The sequence below is a fragment of the Hippocampus zosterae genome, chromosome 17 (assembly GCF_025434085.1).
Source record: "Hippocampus zosterae strain Florida chromosome 17, ASM2543408v3, whole genome shotgun sequence".
NCBI classification, from domain to species: Eukaryota; Metazoa; Chordata; class Actinopteri; order Syngnathiformes; family Syngnathidae; genus Hippocampus; species Hippocampus zosterae.
This window is the reverse complement of record NC_067467.1, coordinates 8,597,890-8,615,257: the sequence shown is the minus strand read 5'-3', so window position 1 is coordinate 8,615,257 and position 17,368 is coordinate 8,597,890. Positions and strand designations below refer to the sequence as shown.

General features: G+C 47.1%; 2 protein-coding genes across 4 annotated transcripts; one reads left to right on the top strand and one right to left on the bottom strand.

Annotated features, from left to right (window-relative positions):
• The first annotated feature begins 605 nt into the window (after positions 1–605).
• On the top strand, positions 606–8,774 carry mvp (major vault protein). Of its 2 annotated transcripts, none has more exons than XM_052048988.1 (15): positions 606–759; positions 2,204–2,658; positions 2,819–2,939; positions 3,261–3,392; positions 3,511–3,605; positions 4,710–4,946; positions 5,115–5,240; positions 5,647–5,856; positions 6,346–6,791; positions 6,864–7,008; positions 7,464–7,675; positions 7,807–7,923; positions 8,016–8,142; positions 8,371–8,559; positions 8,653–8,774. In XM_052048988.1, exons 2-15 carry the CDS (start codon positions 2,227–2,229, stop codon positions 8,770–8,772), a joined length of 2,709 nt encoding a protein of 902 aa, XP_051904948.1. In that variant the 5' UTR covers positions 606–759; positions 2,204–2,226; the 3' UTR covers positions 8,773–8,774. The 2 variants fall into 2 exon arrangements, with proteins under 2 accessions (XP_051904948.1, XP_051904947.1); XM_052048987.1 differs by having other exon boundaries at positions 5,545–5,856.
• A 673-nt stretch (positions 8,775–9,447) lies between these two features.
• LOC127589756 (proline-rich transmembrane protein 2) lies at positions 9,448–17,103 on the bottom strand. Of its 2 annotated transcripts, none has more exons than XM_052049034.1 (5): positions 16,834–17,103; positions 15,852–16,005; positions 15,481–15,779; positions 11,372–11,504; positions 9,448–10,876 (listed from the first exon to the last, which is right to left on the bottom strand). In XM_052049034.1, exons 2-5 carry the CDS (start codon positions 15,985–15,987, stop codon positions 10,857–10,859), a joined length of 588 nt encoding a protein of 195 aa, XP_051904994.1. In that variant the 5' UTR covers positions 15,988–16,005; positions 16,834–17,103; the 3' UTR covers positions 9,448–10,856. The 2 variants fall into 2 exon arrangements, with proteins under 2 accessions (XP_051904994.1, XP_051904993.1); XM_052049033.1 differs by having other exon boundaries at positions 15,852–16,027; positions 16,834–17,102.
• Positions 17,104–17,368: the final 265 nt, after the last annotated feature.

The following is a 17,368-nucleotide window of genomic DNA, read 5'->3' as shown; positions in this document are numbered from 1 at the left end:
AAAGAACAAGATGGCAGATACAAGTGACGAAAAATGATTTCCTCCGCAAGGTATCGGCCAAGAAGCTCGGCCATATTGAATATGATATATTGAACCCCCATGTGCAAGCTCAGAGCACCGTGCTTCACTGTGCAATTTCACACCCGCTGGTTTCGGTAATGTCCTCCCCCTTCCTTCTGACCACTCTACAAAAACAATTTTCCAGTTTGACCCGCAGGATGCGGACTGGAAACCACAAGGCCCGATGGCTCGACATTGCAGGTGAGATGGAGTCGCTATTTATAGCGATATAGATATCTATCTATGTAGATATCAAAATCTCTCTGTATCTATAGATAGATCAGTATATCTAAAGAGTGAGAGATAGCGATAGGTATGGATATTCAGATAACGGATGGATGAATATATTTGTATGTAGCCTCATAATTATGATCACCGATACTGTATCAGGATAATTTTTTTTTGTATATATGTTTTTTAACATTCGTCCGTATAAGATGACAGCAACTTTTGAATAGCCGGCCAATGTAGTGACCGCTGTCCTAGAAAGGGATAAATTTATAAAACCGGACTCCCAGCCCGCCTTCCAATCTGGGAAGTCACGTGAGCTTCCGCATTGCGTTTCCGGTATGTGAGCAGCGGGCCCCGCCCACTAAACGCTTCTCAATTTTGTTCCCGTGTGCTCACCTGCGTGCCTCCTGTCTGCATCGCCGCCTCTGGCAACTCGAACGCCGAAAGGAAGAAAACGAGCGAGGAAAGGTGAGAAGGACCGGGGAACCTCGAAACAAATCAAATGTCGACGTGTCAACTTTGTTCTGACAGGTTGTTTCCCCTCGATGTACTAAAATACTGGCGAATGTCAAGTAGTGAAGAAATGGAAGCCAAAGTGTCATTTGGCTTACTTTTGGCGAGCAAAAAGTAACCTTTGGGCAGAGTTGGCCTTTGATTTGTGGGTGGCTGCGGCTGTCGAATGTTTTGAATGACGTCATGACTGTGACTCAGACTTTTCCAGTGAGATTAATTTATGTTGTTTCCAAATCGACTAAGTATAACTGTCATAGTTTCGGCGCCTACGTGAAATTGGAATATATCTAATGAAATGAATTGTTGTTTGGGTCAATCGCCAACCCGGAAGAAGGCGTGGACAAAAACACGCTAATCAGTTTTGTGCGCGTGTGAGAAAGTTGAAAAGTAAATGAATTGTTCCGTGTATATTTGTCACGACGCTGTTAATCAATGTGCTCTGCAGGAGGAGGAATGTTATGCTTGAATTTATCTGCAATTTGTGTCAGTGGTCGCTCTGTAATTGGCTGCCGTCGACATATAATTTGATAAGGTTCCGCCCCTTGACTGCATCATAGACTTGATCTTCGATGAGGGCTACTCTATTTCAGTGGTCGTCACAGAAGAAAATCTAACTTTGGTCTACGTTAGGGTAATTTGTGATCGACTTCAGTCTTCCGATTTACTTCCTAGTGTTGACTGTTTATCTGGCGGTGAGTGGGCATGTCCGTTTAAAGTTCAAGTCCCATAGCCTGGCTGTCAATTGGCCACTCCTCAATCTTCAGCATCAATGTCCTGTGTCTGAGTGCGTGCGTGTGTTGGAATAGTTGTTTGTCTATGTATGCCCTGCGTTTACTTGGCTGGCATTTCAGGGTGTACCCTGCCTACTGCCGGGAGACAACTGGGATAGTCCCGTGCATGACCACAATGCTCGTGAGAATAAAACAGTTCTGTTGATGGATGGTTGTGTATCTGTGTGTGACCATGCATGCACATGGGTGTGTCTGAGGTTACCAATCTCGCCACATTCCTACCAACACCCAAGACACACAAAAAATCCATTTGTAAGCCTGGTCACTTTCTTGACTGATTGCGTAGCTGTTGACATCATGGCAAAGGGTTGCTAAATTCCACTTTGGAAATGTGGGTCAAACCTGCTACCATGTAAAAGAGTACTGGTATGACCTTGCATGTGGGCAAAGAGAGGCATGTAGTTGGTCTCAATGTCTGCTTAGGCTGGAACAAAGAGCTTCCGTGAATGCCGGAATGTAGTGTTGCACCTTGACATCAAATTCCCACGAAAGGCTTCCGACTTTGAGTATTCCCAAAATGACCAAACGGCTGTCTTAAATTCCCATGGGAATTTCCTGGCAACTTTGCATCCATTCGCGAGTGTCCTCATGACTGATGACATCATCAGGTCTTTTGCCCGTTGTTGGCGTGATGTCCAAGAAGGCTGCAAGTCGCGCGTTCGAGACGGACGTCCCGGTGGATGCGTCCATCATCCGGATTCCGCCTCACCACTACATCCACGTGCTGGACCAGAACACCAACATCGCCCGCGTAGAGATTGGACCGCAGACCTATTACCGCCAGGACAATGAAAGGTCGGCGGCCGCGCCCACGTGGTGGTACGCCACACCCATGCATTTTCTAACATCACGTGACCCGTGCAGGGTTCTTATGTTTGAGCCCTTTCGGATGATCATGGTGCCCCCGCGCCACTACTGCGTGGTGGTGAACCCGGTTGCCTGCGATGACAACGGCCATGTTCTGTTTGACGGATCGGGCCAGGCCAAGCTCAGGCACGCCGACCTGGAAATCCGCCTCACCCGGGATCCATTCCCGCTTTACCCCGGGGAGGAGATCCAGCAGGTGGGAGTGCACAACAAGGCCCGAATGCTTTCAGATGAAATGTTGCTCAGAAATGGTCAGATCCAAAAATCCGACTTGTGCTGCAAAAGCTTAGCTAGTGAGAAAAATCCGAAACGGGTAGTTACACACGGGTGTAACAAGTTTGTTTGCTTGTTTTCAGGACGTGACCCCCCTGCAGGTGGTTTATCCAGACACAGCCCTCCGTCTGCAGGCGCTGCTCGACTTTCTGGACAATGGAGAACAGCGCGTGGCGGGAGACGAGTGGCTCTTCGAGGGGCCCGGTGAGCGCCGGCATACGCAGGTTTTCGTAAAGGCCCCCACAGGCTGCCGCACGATGGCGATAGCAGCCTTGTGTTTGCAGTTGTTCAACATTCTCTACTCCCGAATCCCTCTAAGAGGAGGTCTTTATAGTTTGCAAATCCTTTTGTAGCGATTGCAGACGGACTGTGTTCACGATCATCATTTCCAGCTACCCAAGGACTAAAATGCACATTTGATCATCTCTGCGACGTTGGAACAATGGATCGCGCTTGAGCTCTGTTGATGACTGTTGACATCTTAACGGGCATCGTCAGCATCATTTTCTTCATCCTTCTCGTCAGGCACGTACATTCCGAGAAAGGAGGTGATTGTCCTGGAAACCATCAAGGCCACGGTGATCGGCGAGAACCAGGCCATACGACTGCGAGCACGTAAAGAGGGCGTCGACCGCGAGGGCAAGCACCGCGTTACGGGTGGGACACGCCTCCTTCCTTCTGCCGCACTTCCTGTTTGTTTGTGGCGGCTTCTAATTGGCTACCACGTGGCCCTTTTGCTTTCCAAAACCTGACTTGGCGTGCGTGTATTGTTCAGGTGAAGAGTGGCTGGTCAGCAAGGTGGGCGCGTACCTTCCTGGTGCTCACGAGGAGGTTATCGACATTGTCAACGCCTTCATCCTGACAGACAAGGTGTGATTTCCTGCATTCTCAAAGTTAGCAGTGTCTTATCCAGGGAAACCAAGACAAGGAAAGTATTTGCTCAATGATGAGATTTATTTCAGGTCCAGCTGATGGAGAAACACCATTTACAGATCTGTGATAGAGCCGGCTCCCCAAACGGTGGGACGCGGGCCGTTTTTTCTTCTAGGGAGAGATCGAAGGGAAAAACAAAACCTAAATGTACCGTATTGGCCCGAATATGAGTCAGTGTTTTTGCATTGAAATAAGAAAAAGTGGGGGTCGTCTTATATTCGGGGTCTAGACATTATACCCATTCACGACGCTAGATGGCGCCAGATATCATTGAAGAGAATGCTGACCCCGACTCCTCAGGCCAAAGCGAATCCCTGTCACGAAGAATAAAAATAGTGGTAGCACATAGAAGAAAAATAAAAAATAGCGCTAAGAAGGCAAAGAGAAGAAAATAATAGAAGAGATAACAGAAAATGGAGAAACGTCGCGACAATCTGGAGAAAAGTGGGTCCAAGATAGGCCTGGTTAACCGGCAGCTGAGAAGTTAAGATGTCATTTACATTTCAAAAATCAGAAGCCATTCATTTACGAATGTGATTACACTTTTGTTTACATATTTAAATGTTCAAATATTAAGATTTGAATGAAGCAAAAATAACATGCTTTTTCTCTCAAATATATTGAATCATTTGTTTCAGATGTACTGTGATTTCTTATTTAAAATTAATTTGGTGTTCAAAAAGTCTTTTTTAAACTTGAGTCTTGAAAAAGAGGGGGTCGTCTTATAATCAGGGCCGTCTTATATTCGGGCCAATACGGTATTCCTAATATGGTTATGTTAAACAATATTCATTGTCATTGGTTTTTCGTATTTGAAAGAAAAGAAAAGTGTGGCCCTCTCTTGATATCTGTTTTGCATCTTCATTTCTGAACCACAGGACAACCACAATCTTGCACACAACGAACTTGCACCCACTCTGAAAGACAGCAGGATGTGTAATAGAAGTTAACACGGTTAATTATAAAATACAACATTACAATGTTAAGTATAACATTTAATTCAGCATGCATCTGACAGTGTGGCCTCCGCCCGTCTTTCAGAAAGCGCTGCACGTGCGCGCCCTTCGACTTTTCCGCGACGCGGGGGGTCACGAGCGTCGCACAGGCGAAGAGTGGCTGGTGACCAAAGAGGACCGCGAGGCTCACGTGCCCTCGGTGTCGGAGGAAGTGGTGGGCGTGGTCAACGTCACCACACTCAGCACGCGCCAGTATTGCGTCATCCTGGACCCGGTCGGACCCGACGGGAAACCTCAGCTGGGTCAGAAAAGGGTTGTCAAGGTGAGTCGGGAGGGTTGGCCAAGATGGAGTCATTTTCTGGGCTCTAATTCATGGATCTATAGTGGGAAGCAGGCTGTCATTTCAACTGTGTGGTTTGAAAGTCAGTTGAAAAAAAATTGCAATAAATCCATACAACAGAAGTCTTGCTGTTTTTATCATGTCCACCAGGGGGAGCGCTCGTTCTTCCTGCAGCCGGGCGAGCGTCTGGATAAAGGAATTCAGGATGTGTTTGTCTTGTCTGAAGAGGAGGGCCTTGTCCTGAGAGCCATTGAGGCCTTCACTGACACCCAAGAGGTAAGCCCCAACACAAAGGTCAGCACCATCGGGCCCCCCCCCCGCCACTTCGGGGTCGCCCGCCGTCTCGTCTCGATGCTCAAAGCGGCCATGTTGTGTTTGTAGGACGACATCTCAGTTGTCTCGCCTCAAAAGCAAAAGCGTAAACGTGCGGCTGAGGTATTTTGTGCAATCAAAAAAAAGTTCACTGGCAGCGAAACGAGGGTGACTTTCCTGTCTGAGGTGTTCGCACCCCCACCTTCTTCTCCCCCTCCTGCATGTCACACGACCCTCCCGCTCATCATTTTCCTCCCTGCTTCTCCAGTCCTCCCCCTTATGCTCCCCGCCCCGCCTCCCTTCCCCACCCATCAGCTCGCTAACCCTGGTCTCCGCCCTCCTCCGGCCCCTGCCCCGTTCTCTCTGTCAGCGCGAGGAGGCGGAGCCCGAAGAGGAAGAGGGCGATCGCAGCAAGCGTATCCGTCACAGCGCCGTCCTCCGACGCCCCGGCGACCGCTGGATGCTGCGAGGACCTATCGAGTATGTGCCCCCCTCCCAGGTGGAGGTGGTGCTCAGGCGCCAGGCCATCCCGCTGGACGAGCACGAGGGAATCTACGTCAGGGATATCAAGAGCGGAAAGGTAACCCTCCCCCCTCCAACAAAAAATGTCAGGAAATTACAAGTGCAACAAATAAGTGATTAATCGGGTCAAATTAATCGACCACAATTATGATAATTAATGAAATGTTGAGAGACCTCGCTGAGTTTCAAATTGTCCAACACCTCCCCCACCCCCCCCAAAAAAATGTTGCGCTAAACCTGCTTATAAGCAATCCTAAAATCTTTGAAACAAATCTTCGAACATTTTGAATGAAACGTTCTTGAAGCAGGCGAAATGTTCGGACACAAATCCTGAACTGTTAAGAGATAAGAACGCAACATAATTGGTTCAGAAATTTCTTCTCGGTCTGCCAGTTGGCGCTCGGGGGTTTTTGAAAATTGAAAATGTGCAAGACCGCGTTAGCCTTCAAAAGGTTTGGGCTCACCCGGACAATTTGAAGCTGCTGCGTGTGAGAACCCGATGTTGCATGCAGCCGTCCGCTCACCCACATGACTCATCGCGTGTCAGGTGCGCGCCATGATCGGACAGACGTACATGCTGACCCAAGATGAGGAACTCTGGTCCAAAGAGCTCCCCGCCAACGTGGAGGCCCTGCTGGCGTCCTCCAAGGACCCGCTGGCCGACCGCTCCAACCGTAGAAGGACCCCGAGCGAGGAACCGGAGGGCAAACCTCGGGACAAGACCATGGTGGTCTCCTTCAGGGTCCCACACAACGCCGCCGTTCAGGTCTATGACTACCGGGCGAAGAGGGCCCGCGTGGTCTTCGGACCCGAGCGTGTCATGCTGGGGCCTGACGAGCAGTTCACCGTCCTGTCGCTGTCCGGCGACCGGCCCAAACGGAGCAACGTCATCAAGGCCGTCTGCCTTCTGCTCGGACCCGACTTCTTCACTGACATCATCACCATAGAAACCGCCGACCACGCCAGGCTGCAGTTGCAACTCTCCTACAACTGGTACGCGTGTGTGCGTGTGTGTGTGTGTGTGTGTGTATATGTGTGCGTAACGTGCCGCTGTCATCCCATCAGGCACTTTGATGTGAAGCCGCCCGTGGATCCCGAAGAGGCTGCCTCTCTCTTCTCGGTGCCGGACTTTGTGGGCGACGCCTGCAAGGCGATCGCGTCGCGGGTTCGCGGTGCCGTGGCCTCAGTGCAGTTTGACGACTTCCACAAGGTCCGGTTCCGCTTCGTGTTTGCGCCTTCGTGTCGCGCTCTCTTTACAAGTCAGATAGCCTCGAGGGAAGCGGCGGTCTTGCTGGAGGATGGCGAATGAGGGAAAATCTGCCACAAGGCCACCGCCTCAAATGTTTGTAATTGGCTTTCATTACCACAAGGGGGCGTTCATTTGCACTCGATTTAATTTGGCACAGCATCGGCTCTTCCTGACTTCCCTCCCTCCTGGCCACGCACGACAACGGATTGCTGCCTGGCTGGCTCGCTACTCTTGTCCTGTACTGGACTCCGACTCTTACATAACCATTTCCTCTTTTCTCTTTCAATCCTCACTCAAATCCCACTCAATATTCATAACGCGATATAATACCGAGACGATGTCAAAGCGGTCGTGACGCGACGAGGCGGACGGTTTGGGCATTGTCCCGACCAACGTTCCGCTTCCCCTTTTGTCAGAACTCCAATCGCATCATCTGCTCGGCCGTGTTTGGCTTTGACGAGAAGCTGGCGGTGCGGTCCAGTCTCCGCTTCCACCAGAACCGACTGGTCATCAGCAGCGTGGATATCCAGTCAGTGGAACCCGTTGACCAGCGCACGCGCGACGCTTTGCAGAAAAGCGTCCAATTGGCCATCGAGATCACCACCAACTCCCAGGAGGCCGCCGCCAGGTGACCAGAATTGCTCCCCAGCACCCTTTCGCTTTACGTCACCGGCATAGATAGATGAGCAGAAACACACTTTTTGGAGTCGGGGGAATCATTTTCAAAGTGATGAAGTCAACTTTGATGAACGCTCACAGGCATGAAGCCGAACGTCTGGAGCAGGAAGCTCGCGGGAAGCTGGAGCGGCAGAAGATCACCGACCAGGCGGAGGCCGAGCGAGCCAGGAAGGAGCTCCTGGAGCTGGAGGCCCTCAGGTGCCTTCTTCTAGCTCTCGCCGTCACTCCTTTCCCGCCGCCCGTCCGCGTTCTCATTTTTTTTTTTTTGTCCCGCCTGCATTGTGTGCCAGTGCCGCCGTGGAGAGCACCGGCGCAGCCAAAGCTGAAGCCCAGTCCCGAGCCGAGGCGGCTCGCATCCAGGGCGAGGCGGCCGTCCACGAGGCCAGACTGAAGGCCGAGGCTCAGCGCATCGAGGCGGTACGTCACCTGCCCAAGAGGTGTTTGACACATGAACGTTTCCACAGACGCCTTTCTGTGACTCCTCCAGTCTCTGTTGCAACCTGTCGACGATGCTGTGACACTAAGCCCAGTAGCCAACATCCCGTTTCCGAGCCCTGTGCTTTGTTGATCAATTGTCAGACATCTCGCGGTGCGCAAACAGTCGTCAAAACGGCGATTCCCGCTCAGACAAGCATTTGCTTCCAGGAGGCGGAGCTTGATCGGCTGGCCAAGGCTCGTGAGCAGGAGCTGAGCTACAGGAAGAAGATGGACCAACTGGAGGTGGAAAAGCAGGAACAAATCGCCAACATCGAGAGCGAACGCTTCCGCCAGCTCGTCAGCAGCCTGGGCAGCGATACGCTCGCCGAGATGGCGCGTGCCGGACCTGAGCTGCAGGTATAGCCGTCGTCGCCGCCATCATTGTGTGAATTCGCCGGGGCGTTGCCATCGGCTGCAGTCACGTGACCTCCCCGCTCATTTCGTGTGCAGGTGAAAATGCTGCAGGCCCTCGGCCTCAAGTCCACCCTCATCACGGACGGCTCCTCCCCCATCAACCTCTTCACCACCGCCAACGGCCTGCTGGGGGCGCTGCCAACGCCTGCCCAGTGACTCCCAGGGGGGGGAAAAGCAAGGAACGCTTTTCTTTGAAAGTGACCGGAGCAAAATCAAATCTTCATTAACCAAAAATTGCGCAAATCCCTCCAAATAGAGGAGAATATCATATATAGGCACTAAAAGCATCTTTCTGCCTGTGTGAAGATAATAAATCATATGCAAAAAATGTGTGTCTGTGCAACCAAAGATGATTTTTATTTGTTTAATGTGATGAGAGTGCCAGTTGAGAAATTGATACTGCTCCACTATTTGATATTGTTAAAATAAAAATAATAATAATTCTCATCCCCCATGTATCGGTCGAGCTCCCTTTTATCCCCAGAAGAGAAGCATTCCTGTCAAGCGGCGTTGGCAATAGCCGAAGCTAGCAAGACTAATCGTTATCATCCGCACAAGCATTTCCTCGCATCTATTTTGTAAGTAGTGCTTCTTTCTCCCTACCCTGTCCCACTTAGAGACACACACACACACTCACACTGTAGAGTCCCCCGCCGCCGCTGCCAGGTCTTTGAATAATTGATTGCAGTAATGTGAAATGGCCGAGTGGATATCGTCTCTGCATCCCGCCCGCCTCTCGGTCCCATCTGACGGTTGCCGTGGCAACGCGCTCCGTTCCTTGCCAGACGCTGTGGTGCAATCTAATCATCAATAATGAGATTTGATCGGCAGTTGCATGTAAAGACAGCTTTATTTTGAAATCTTATAAACGTGCGCATGCACTGATAGGCATCCCATAATATCGTGACGCAGCTGAGTGGGTGGTACCAGAGTCGAAATACAAAAATACGAAGGTCACCTGTCAAAAAAAATAAAAGTAGCACAAACGGTGTTGCCGTGGACGGGTTTGAACATTTAGAAGCAGATTTTTCAATTCAAATCATCTCGAGATAAAAATGTGAACAAAGCAAAAAGTAGCAGCATTTAATCATGACAAATCCACATCTTGCCAAAACCCGTTTTGGTCATCTTGATAACTGCCATGTTAACGTCAGGTTAGCTTCAAGCCGGAATTTGTTCAAAACAATCTTGTGGCAGATGGAATTTTTTCGGGCACAGGAGGCAAAATACATCAAGATTTCATGATTGAAGATTCAAGAGTTCAAAATTAGCGAAGATCAAGATCGAAATGTAAGCAAGTCAACGGAAGCCTCAAAACATTTGTTCGATCAAAACATCCTGCTCACAACATTTTTGGCTGCAAAAACTGAAAACGACCACATTACCGTCAAGTCGGTAAATCGTGCGGCGGGCGAACTTGTTGGTCAGACACCATTTTCATGCGCGCGCAAGACGAAACTGCGCAAATGTTAGCTGAGGTTAGCTCGATGGCGCTAGTGGTTGGTTAGCAATTTATTTATTAGTAAACCAGCATGCTAATTATAACCATTAATCGATTCACAAATTATTAAACAACTATTTTGATAATCGAGATGTTCTCTGGTTTCTTGAGTCCTCCATGAAAGTAGACTGATTGTGTTTTTTCAAAGTGAGACATTTGCAAATTTGTTGGCTTTCCATCCCTCCATAGTCGAATAAACCAGAACTGAGTCAGAATCAATTGATGCTTGTAAATTTTCTGCACAGGCTATTTTGAAATGATGTTTTGGACGAAAGGAACAGACATTTGATCAGAACATTTATCCGATTTATCAACCAACAGAAGAATCGATGATCAAAATAATTGTTAGTCGCTATAACTTATTTACAAAGTGCTACCGAAAGAAGGCCATGTGACAAAGTGTCACAGGTTGTAAACATGCAGCATTACACGAGATTCCTCGGTGACCTAAGCGTGTCCGCCAACATGTGACGGGCGCTCGCCACGATAACGGACAGCATAAACGGGCATTTGTAAACTTTTAAGTGCAAAAAAATAATAAATGCTTGTTTGGTTTGCTTTGGTCGGTCATGCATGTTCCCCACCGCTAACATAGAGGAATGCTGTTGGTCTCCGTGGCAACATGAGTTCCCATGCCGCGGAGGTAGAACATCGGGGACATGCTCATCGTGCAGAGACTGGAAGTCGGCGGTGGGGGTTGTGGGGAGGCATTCTCCGGACGGGAGGTGGCACCGATGTGTTATCCCGATTTCAAAATCACTGTCGGAATAAAACAAAACAAAATAAGTGTTAGGCTGTCTTTGAAATCTCACTCATTCTCAATCTCTTGGCATCCCTGCATTGGCCACCTGGGGGCAGTATAATAGAGTCCGACAGACACAATCGAAGAATCACAGATACAGTACTCTCCTTGACTCAGTGAGGTGCAAGAATATTGGTCGTTTTTCACTGAGGATAAAGAATATATGCAAGTAAATGCAGGGTTATATTTGTATTTGCTCATGTTTACTAATGGGAAATATGAGCCATGGCTCAGTAAATGTTGGGAAACATTCTCCTAAAGGGCCATCATGCCGAAACCGTCATTACAAATTACCTTGTAATAACACATGGACAAGTTACCTTGTCTATGTGTTATTTTCATGATCTGAAATTCGAACCACCCACAAGTGGCCAATGCACGACATTGTGACTTCTGAGTGATTTGATGTCAGGGTCATCAAATGTACAACCTAAGCTTAAAAAGTATCTTACATTCGCGATTGAGTGCGATGGCGGCCACGATGATGGCGATGCCTCCCAAGATGGCCACCACAGACAGCACCATGGCGTTACGGCCCAAACGGCGGGCGCCGTCCACGTTCCCCTGCAGCAGGCTGTTACGAGACTGAAACAACAGTGTGGTGTGAGGCCTTCCATCCATCCATCAGTCGATTTTCTGTTTTGCTCCTCTTGCTCAGGGTTGTGAAGAGGCTGAGCCCATCGTAACTGACTTGGTCCAAAAGGCACAACGACTTGTTGGACTGCCAATTGTAATAGAGTTTCCTGATCCAAGAAGCTAAGCTGACTGGGGCTTTATGCCCCAGGCAGAGTCATCACAGGGTTCCAACGGGTCCTTTAAGTTAATAAAAAGCCATAAAACAGATTATGCTCTTCATTGTCCTTAATTAAAAAAAAAAGTTGTAAGATTATGTTCTTAATTGTCCTTAATTTTCTGGGAAAGCTTCAAAAATCCCCAAAAATGATTAAAAAATTTTTTACCTGTGGTGTTCATTTCATTTCATACAGTTCATGTGTATTATATTGTCATTTTCATGGAGCAAAACTCCTTAAAAAGCTCCATAAACAAAAAGCTAGTGGAAGAGTGGGAACCGTGCAGTCTACATTGTCCTTACGTGTCAGTGTTAGCGCGAAGAGGATAAGAAAATGGATGGCCACACATGTTTTTGGAAACCTACGAAGATACGGGTAGAACGTGCAACCTCATACCAAACAGCCAGAGCCAGAATCAAACCCTGCACCTCCACATGACAATGCCGACGCAGAAACCATTTGGCGACCAGGCAGGGAATGAATGGTCTAAATTGTTCCTTAATGTGAGTGTGAGGATGAATAGTTGCGCGGGAAAGCATCATAAAATGGACAGCCATGCATGTTTTTGAGAACACACAGGAAGGGTGGAGAGGGAATCGAACCCTGCACTTCTGCAGTGCAACGTCGACGCAGGAACCATTCTCCGACCATCTAGGTCATAAATACTTTATATTGTCCCGAAATGAGATACAGGACAGTACAGTAAGGCATTTTTAGCCGAAAAAAAACGACCATTTATAGTAATGCGTTTTTAGCCCAAAAAACGACCACGTATAGTTAACCGTTTTTAGCCCAAAAAACGACCATGTATAGTAAGGCGTTTTTAGCAGAAAAAAACGACCATGTATAGTAAGGCGTTTTTAGCCCAAAAAACGACCATGTATAGTAAGGCGTTTTGTGCTGAAAATAAATGACCATGTATAGTAAGGCGTTTTAGCCCCAAAAAAATTACCATGTGTAGTTAAGCGTTTTTAGACGAAAAAAACGACCATGTATCCGTAAGGCGTTTTTGACCCGAAAAAAATGGCCATGTATCGTAAGGCGTTTTTAGTCGAAAAAAACGACCATTTATACTAATGCGTTTCTAGCCGAAAAAAACAACCATGTATAGTAAGGCGTTTTGGGCCGAAAAAAACGACAATGTATAGTAAGGCGTTTTTAGCTGAAAAAAATGACCATGTATAGTTAGGCGTTTTTAGCCGAAAAAAGCGACCATGTGCAGTAAGGCGTTTTTGGACGAAAAAAACGACCATGTATAGTAAGGTGTTTTTACCTGAAAAAAACGACCATGTAAATATAGTAAGGCGTTTTTGCTGAAAAAAACGACCATGTATAGTAAGGCGTTTTTAGCCGAAAAAACGACCACGTATAGTAAGGTGTTTTTAGCCGAAAAAACGACCATGTAAAGTAAGGCGTTTTTGGCCGAAAAAAACGACCATGTAAGGCGTTTTTAACCAAAAAAAAAACAAACCATGTATAGTAAGGCGTTTTTAGCTGAAAAAAACGACCATGTATAGTAAGGCGTTTTGGGCCGAAAAAAACGACCATGTATAGTAAGGCGTTTTTAACCAAAAAAACAAACAAACCATGTATAGTAAGGCGTTTTTAGCTGAAAAAAACCAACCATGTTTAGTAAGGCGTTTTTTTTGCAGAAAAAAAACAAACCATGTATAGTAAGGCGTTTTTAGCCGAAAAAACGACCACGTATAGTAAGGTGTTTTTAGCCGAAAAAACGACCATGTAAAGTAAGGCGTTTTTGGCCGAAAAAAACGACCATGTAAGGCGTTTTTAACCAAAAAACAAACAAACCATGTATAGTAAGGCGTTTTTAGCTGAAAAAAACGACCATGTATAGTAAGGCGTTTTGGGCCGAAAAAAACGACCATGTATAGTAAGGCGTTTTGGGCCGAAAAAAACGACCATGTATAGTAAGGCGTTTTTAGCTGAAAAAAACGGCCATGTATAGTAAGGCGTTTCTAGCCGAAAAAAATGACCATGTATAGTAAGGCGTTTTTAGCCAAAAAAAAACAACCATGTTTAGTAAGGCGTTTTTTTTGCCGAAAAAAAAAACAACCATGTATAGAAAGGCGTTTTGGGCCGAAAAAAACGACAATGTAAAGTAAGGCGTTTTTAACCCAAAAACAACGACCATGTATAGTAAGGCGTTTTTGGACAAAAAAAACAAACCATGTATAGTAAGGCGTTTTTAGCCAAAAAAACGACCACGTATAGTAAGGTGTTTTATAGCTGAAAAAACGACCATGTAAAGTAAGGCGTTTTTGGCCGAAAAAAATGACCATGTAAGGCGTTTTTAACCAAAAAAAAACAAACCATGTATAGTAAGGCGTTTTTAGCTGGAAAAAAAACGACCATGTATAGTAAAGCGTTTTGGGCCGAAAAAAACGACCATGTATAGTAAGGCATTTTTAGCTGAAAAAAACGACCATGCATAGAAAGGCGTTTTTAGCTGAAAAAAACGACCATGTATAGTATGACGTTTTGGGCCAAAATAAACGACCATGAATAGTAAGGCGTTTTTAACCGAAAAAAAACGACCATGTTATAGTAAGGCGTTTTTGGACGAAAAAAACGACCATGTATAATAAGGCGTTTTTAGCCCAAAACAACGACCATGTATAGTAAGGCGTTTTTGGACGAAAAAAAACGACCATGTATAGTAAGGCGTTTTTAGACGAAAAAAACGACCTAGTAAGGCGTTTTTGACCCGAATGGTCAAAACATGGTCGTTTTTTTTCGACAAAAAACACCTTATTATACATGGTCGTTTTTTGGGGCTAAAAACGCCTTACTATACATTCTCGTTTTTTTCTGCAAAAAACGCCTTCCTATACTGTACATGGTGTTTTTTTTAAGGCGAAAAACGTTGTTTTTTGGGGCTAAAAACGCCTTACTATACATGGTCGTTTTTTTCTGCAAAAAACGCCTTCCTATACTGTACATGGTGTTTTTTTTAAGGCAAAAAACGTCTTACTATAAATACATGGTCGTTTTTTTTGCCAAAAACGCCTTATTCTACATGGTCATTTTTTTTCGGCCCAAAACATCTTACCATATATGGTCGTTGTTTTCGGCTAAAAACGCCTGACTATACATGGTCGTTCAATTCAGCGAAAAACGCCTTCCTATATATACATGGTCGTTTTTTTCGACTCCAAATAAAATGTGTTATTCTTATTAGTATTATTTTTAGCCGGAAAAAAACGACCATGCAAATTCTTGAGAACCCACGGGAAGGCCGGAATCGAACGCTGCACCTCCGCAGCTTAGGACCAACTCAACTCAACTGTATTTGTAGAGCACTTTCAAGCAACAAATCGTTAACAAAGACAAGGTAGAAAGCACCGAACAACAAAACCAAGATCAAATTTGAGTAATGCTGACCATTCGACTTCCAGGCGGGGAATGAATGCTTTATATTGTCCCTTGGTTTGTGTGTGAGCGCGAATATTTGTGAGTGGAAGAGGATCAGAAAATGCACTGACACACACTATTTTGAGAACGCACAGGTAGGCCGGAGACTGAGTTGAACCCTGCACCTTTGGAACACAACGCTGACGCACTAACCATTCGACTACCAGGCAGGTCATGAACACTCAAACAGACAGTTCCTAAGGTAAGGGATCAGACATAGCACGGCTCTAAAACCTCCCATGAAAGACAAAAACTCCCCCTCAGGAACCAAGACTCGTTTGAGACTTCCACCCAAATCATCTAACTTGAGTGGTACAGGCTAACATGCTAGCACCTACCATGAGGGAGAATGTGAGGGCCACAATGTTGATGGGCCACAGAGGGCAGAAGCATGACAGGATGGCCAGCATCAGGTAGTCTGGTGGTTTGGACTCTTGGGCCGGACCCTCTGTCATGGCACTGGGCCGGCGGCCAAGCGACGGCCGTGGGGAGTTGAGCGACGGCCTCGGGGAGTTGTGTGCCACCGAACCCGATCGGCTCTCCGAACGAGGATGCCCGTTGGCGTGACCCCCTTTTACCGGGCTGGACGGGGACGTGGCCATCAAGGCGCAGGGTGCGGCAGCACCCACACCGTTAGCTGGAGGTGGAGATGAGGTGTACATGTTTCTCATTTGACTGGACAAAAAACAAGTGGGAGGGGTCTTCTTACCGATATTGTCGCTCACTGCCAAGTGCTCCGTGGATCCAGTGGTAGGGGGTGGGGTTTCTTGGCTGTCACCGCCTGGTTGGCACGTCACCGCCGCACGCTCGGCGTCTCTGTCTCCCACACGCTGCGACTCGTCCATGCTGCCAAAGGGGCCGGGCTACACAGATGCAAAAGAAAAGCTGGGAACAAAAACAGATATGCTTTGCTGTGATGGTCAAGATGTGTTTCTTCCAAATCATGTCAATTGTGTCATATCAATGGCTCGCTAAACAATTTAGAACATTTATTCGCAGACAATCTGAGGTGCTGCGATAGTGATTTCACGTCACTGATGCCCAGTGATGCATCGACGGCCGGTCAATGAACTTGCAGGAAGGCAGGACACAAGTCCACGTAACGGAGAGAAGTAATACATGCTGACCGAGCAAATGAAGTGAAGGATAGTTTGCCTGTGATTGACAGTAAACCAGTCCTCTTCTGCTCTCTTCATCTTTTTATTTTTGTTCTGGATAAAAGTCAACAGCATGCATGCAAACAGCCAATGCAATAGACGCCACCTGGTGGTGGCTCCCTGCCTTATTTGTGAGCTCACCACCAACAACGGTATTTCTTTTATTTTGAAAAGCCATCAAGGCGTAGACCGAATGAACCCCATCTTAGATTTATAGACGAAAAGATTGTCATTTATTTATGACCGGTGCACTCACACACACTCACACACACTCACACACACACATAGGTGGTGGTGTGTGTGTGTGTGCATTGCAGTTGAAGGTGTGATGCCACACTCAGGTGATTGCACAAAAAGGCGTGACATGACCCCCCACCTCACCAGCACCCAACACCCAACACACACACATACACACGCGCGCGTGCACACACACGCCCGCAAGCACATCCATGAACACACACACGTACACACAAACACACACACACACCCGCAAGCACATCCATGAACACACACACACAAACACACAATCCTTACCTGCTCTAACAAACCAGGAGCGGCTGAGTGTTCATTTTTTGGTGAGCAGAAGAAAAAGCTGCGATCCACCGATGTCAGTAACAGCAATGATGATCAACAAAGATTATCCCTGGTCATGATAATTATCATTGGTAGCATCACTTTCATTCGTAATGATGGTGAGCTGGAGTCCAAATGGATGAAAGGTCTGTTGAAATGATGAAGACAATGAAGACTCTGCTGCAGCTTGACTGCAACAACTGCAAAGGGAGGGGAGGGTGTCTTTGTATGTGTGTGCGTGTGCGTGTGCGTGTGTGTGTGTGTGTGTGTGTGTGTGCGTGTGTGCGTGCGTGCGTGCAAGCGAGCGAGCGAACATTCTTGCTGCTGGAGACTGTAAATTTCCCCAGTGTGGGACAAATAAAGGATATCTTATCTCATAAGCGTCCTCTCGTTGCGCTAACGTCAAGAGATAGACAATGTGTCAGCCACGTTTACTTTATATGTTTATTAATCCATTTGCGACACATGGGTAGAATGTTTGTTTGTGGACACGCCC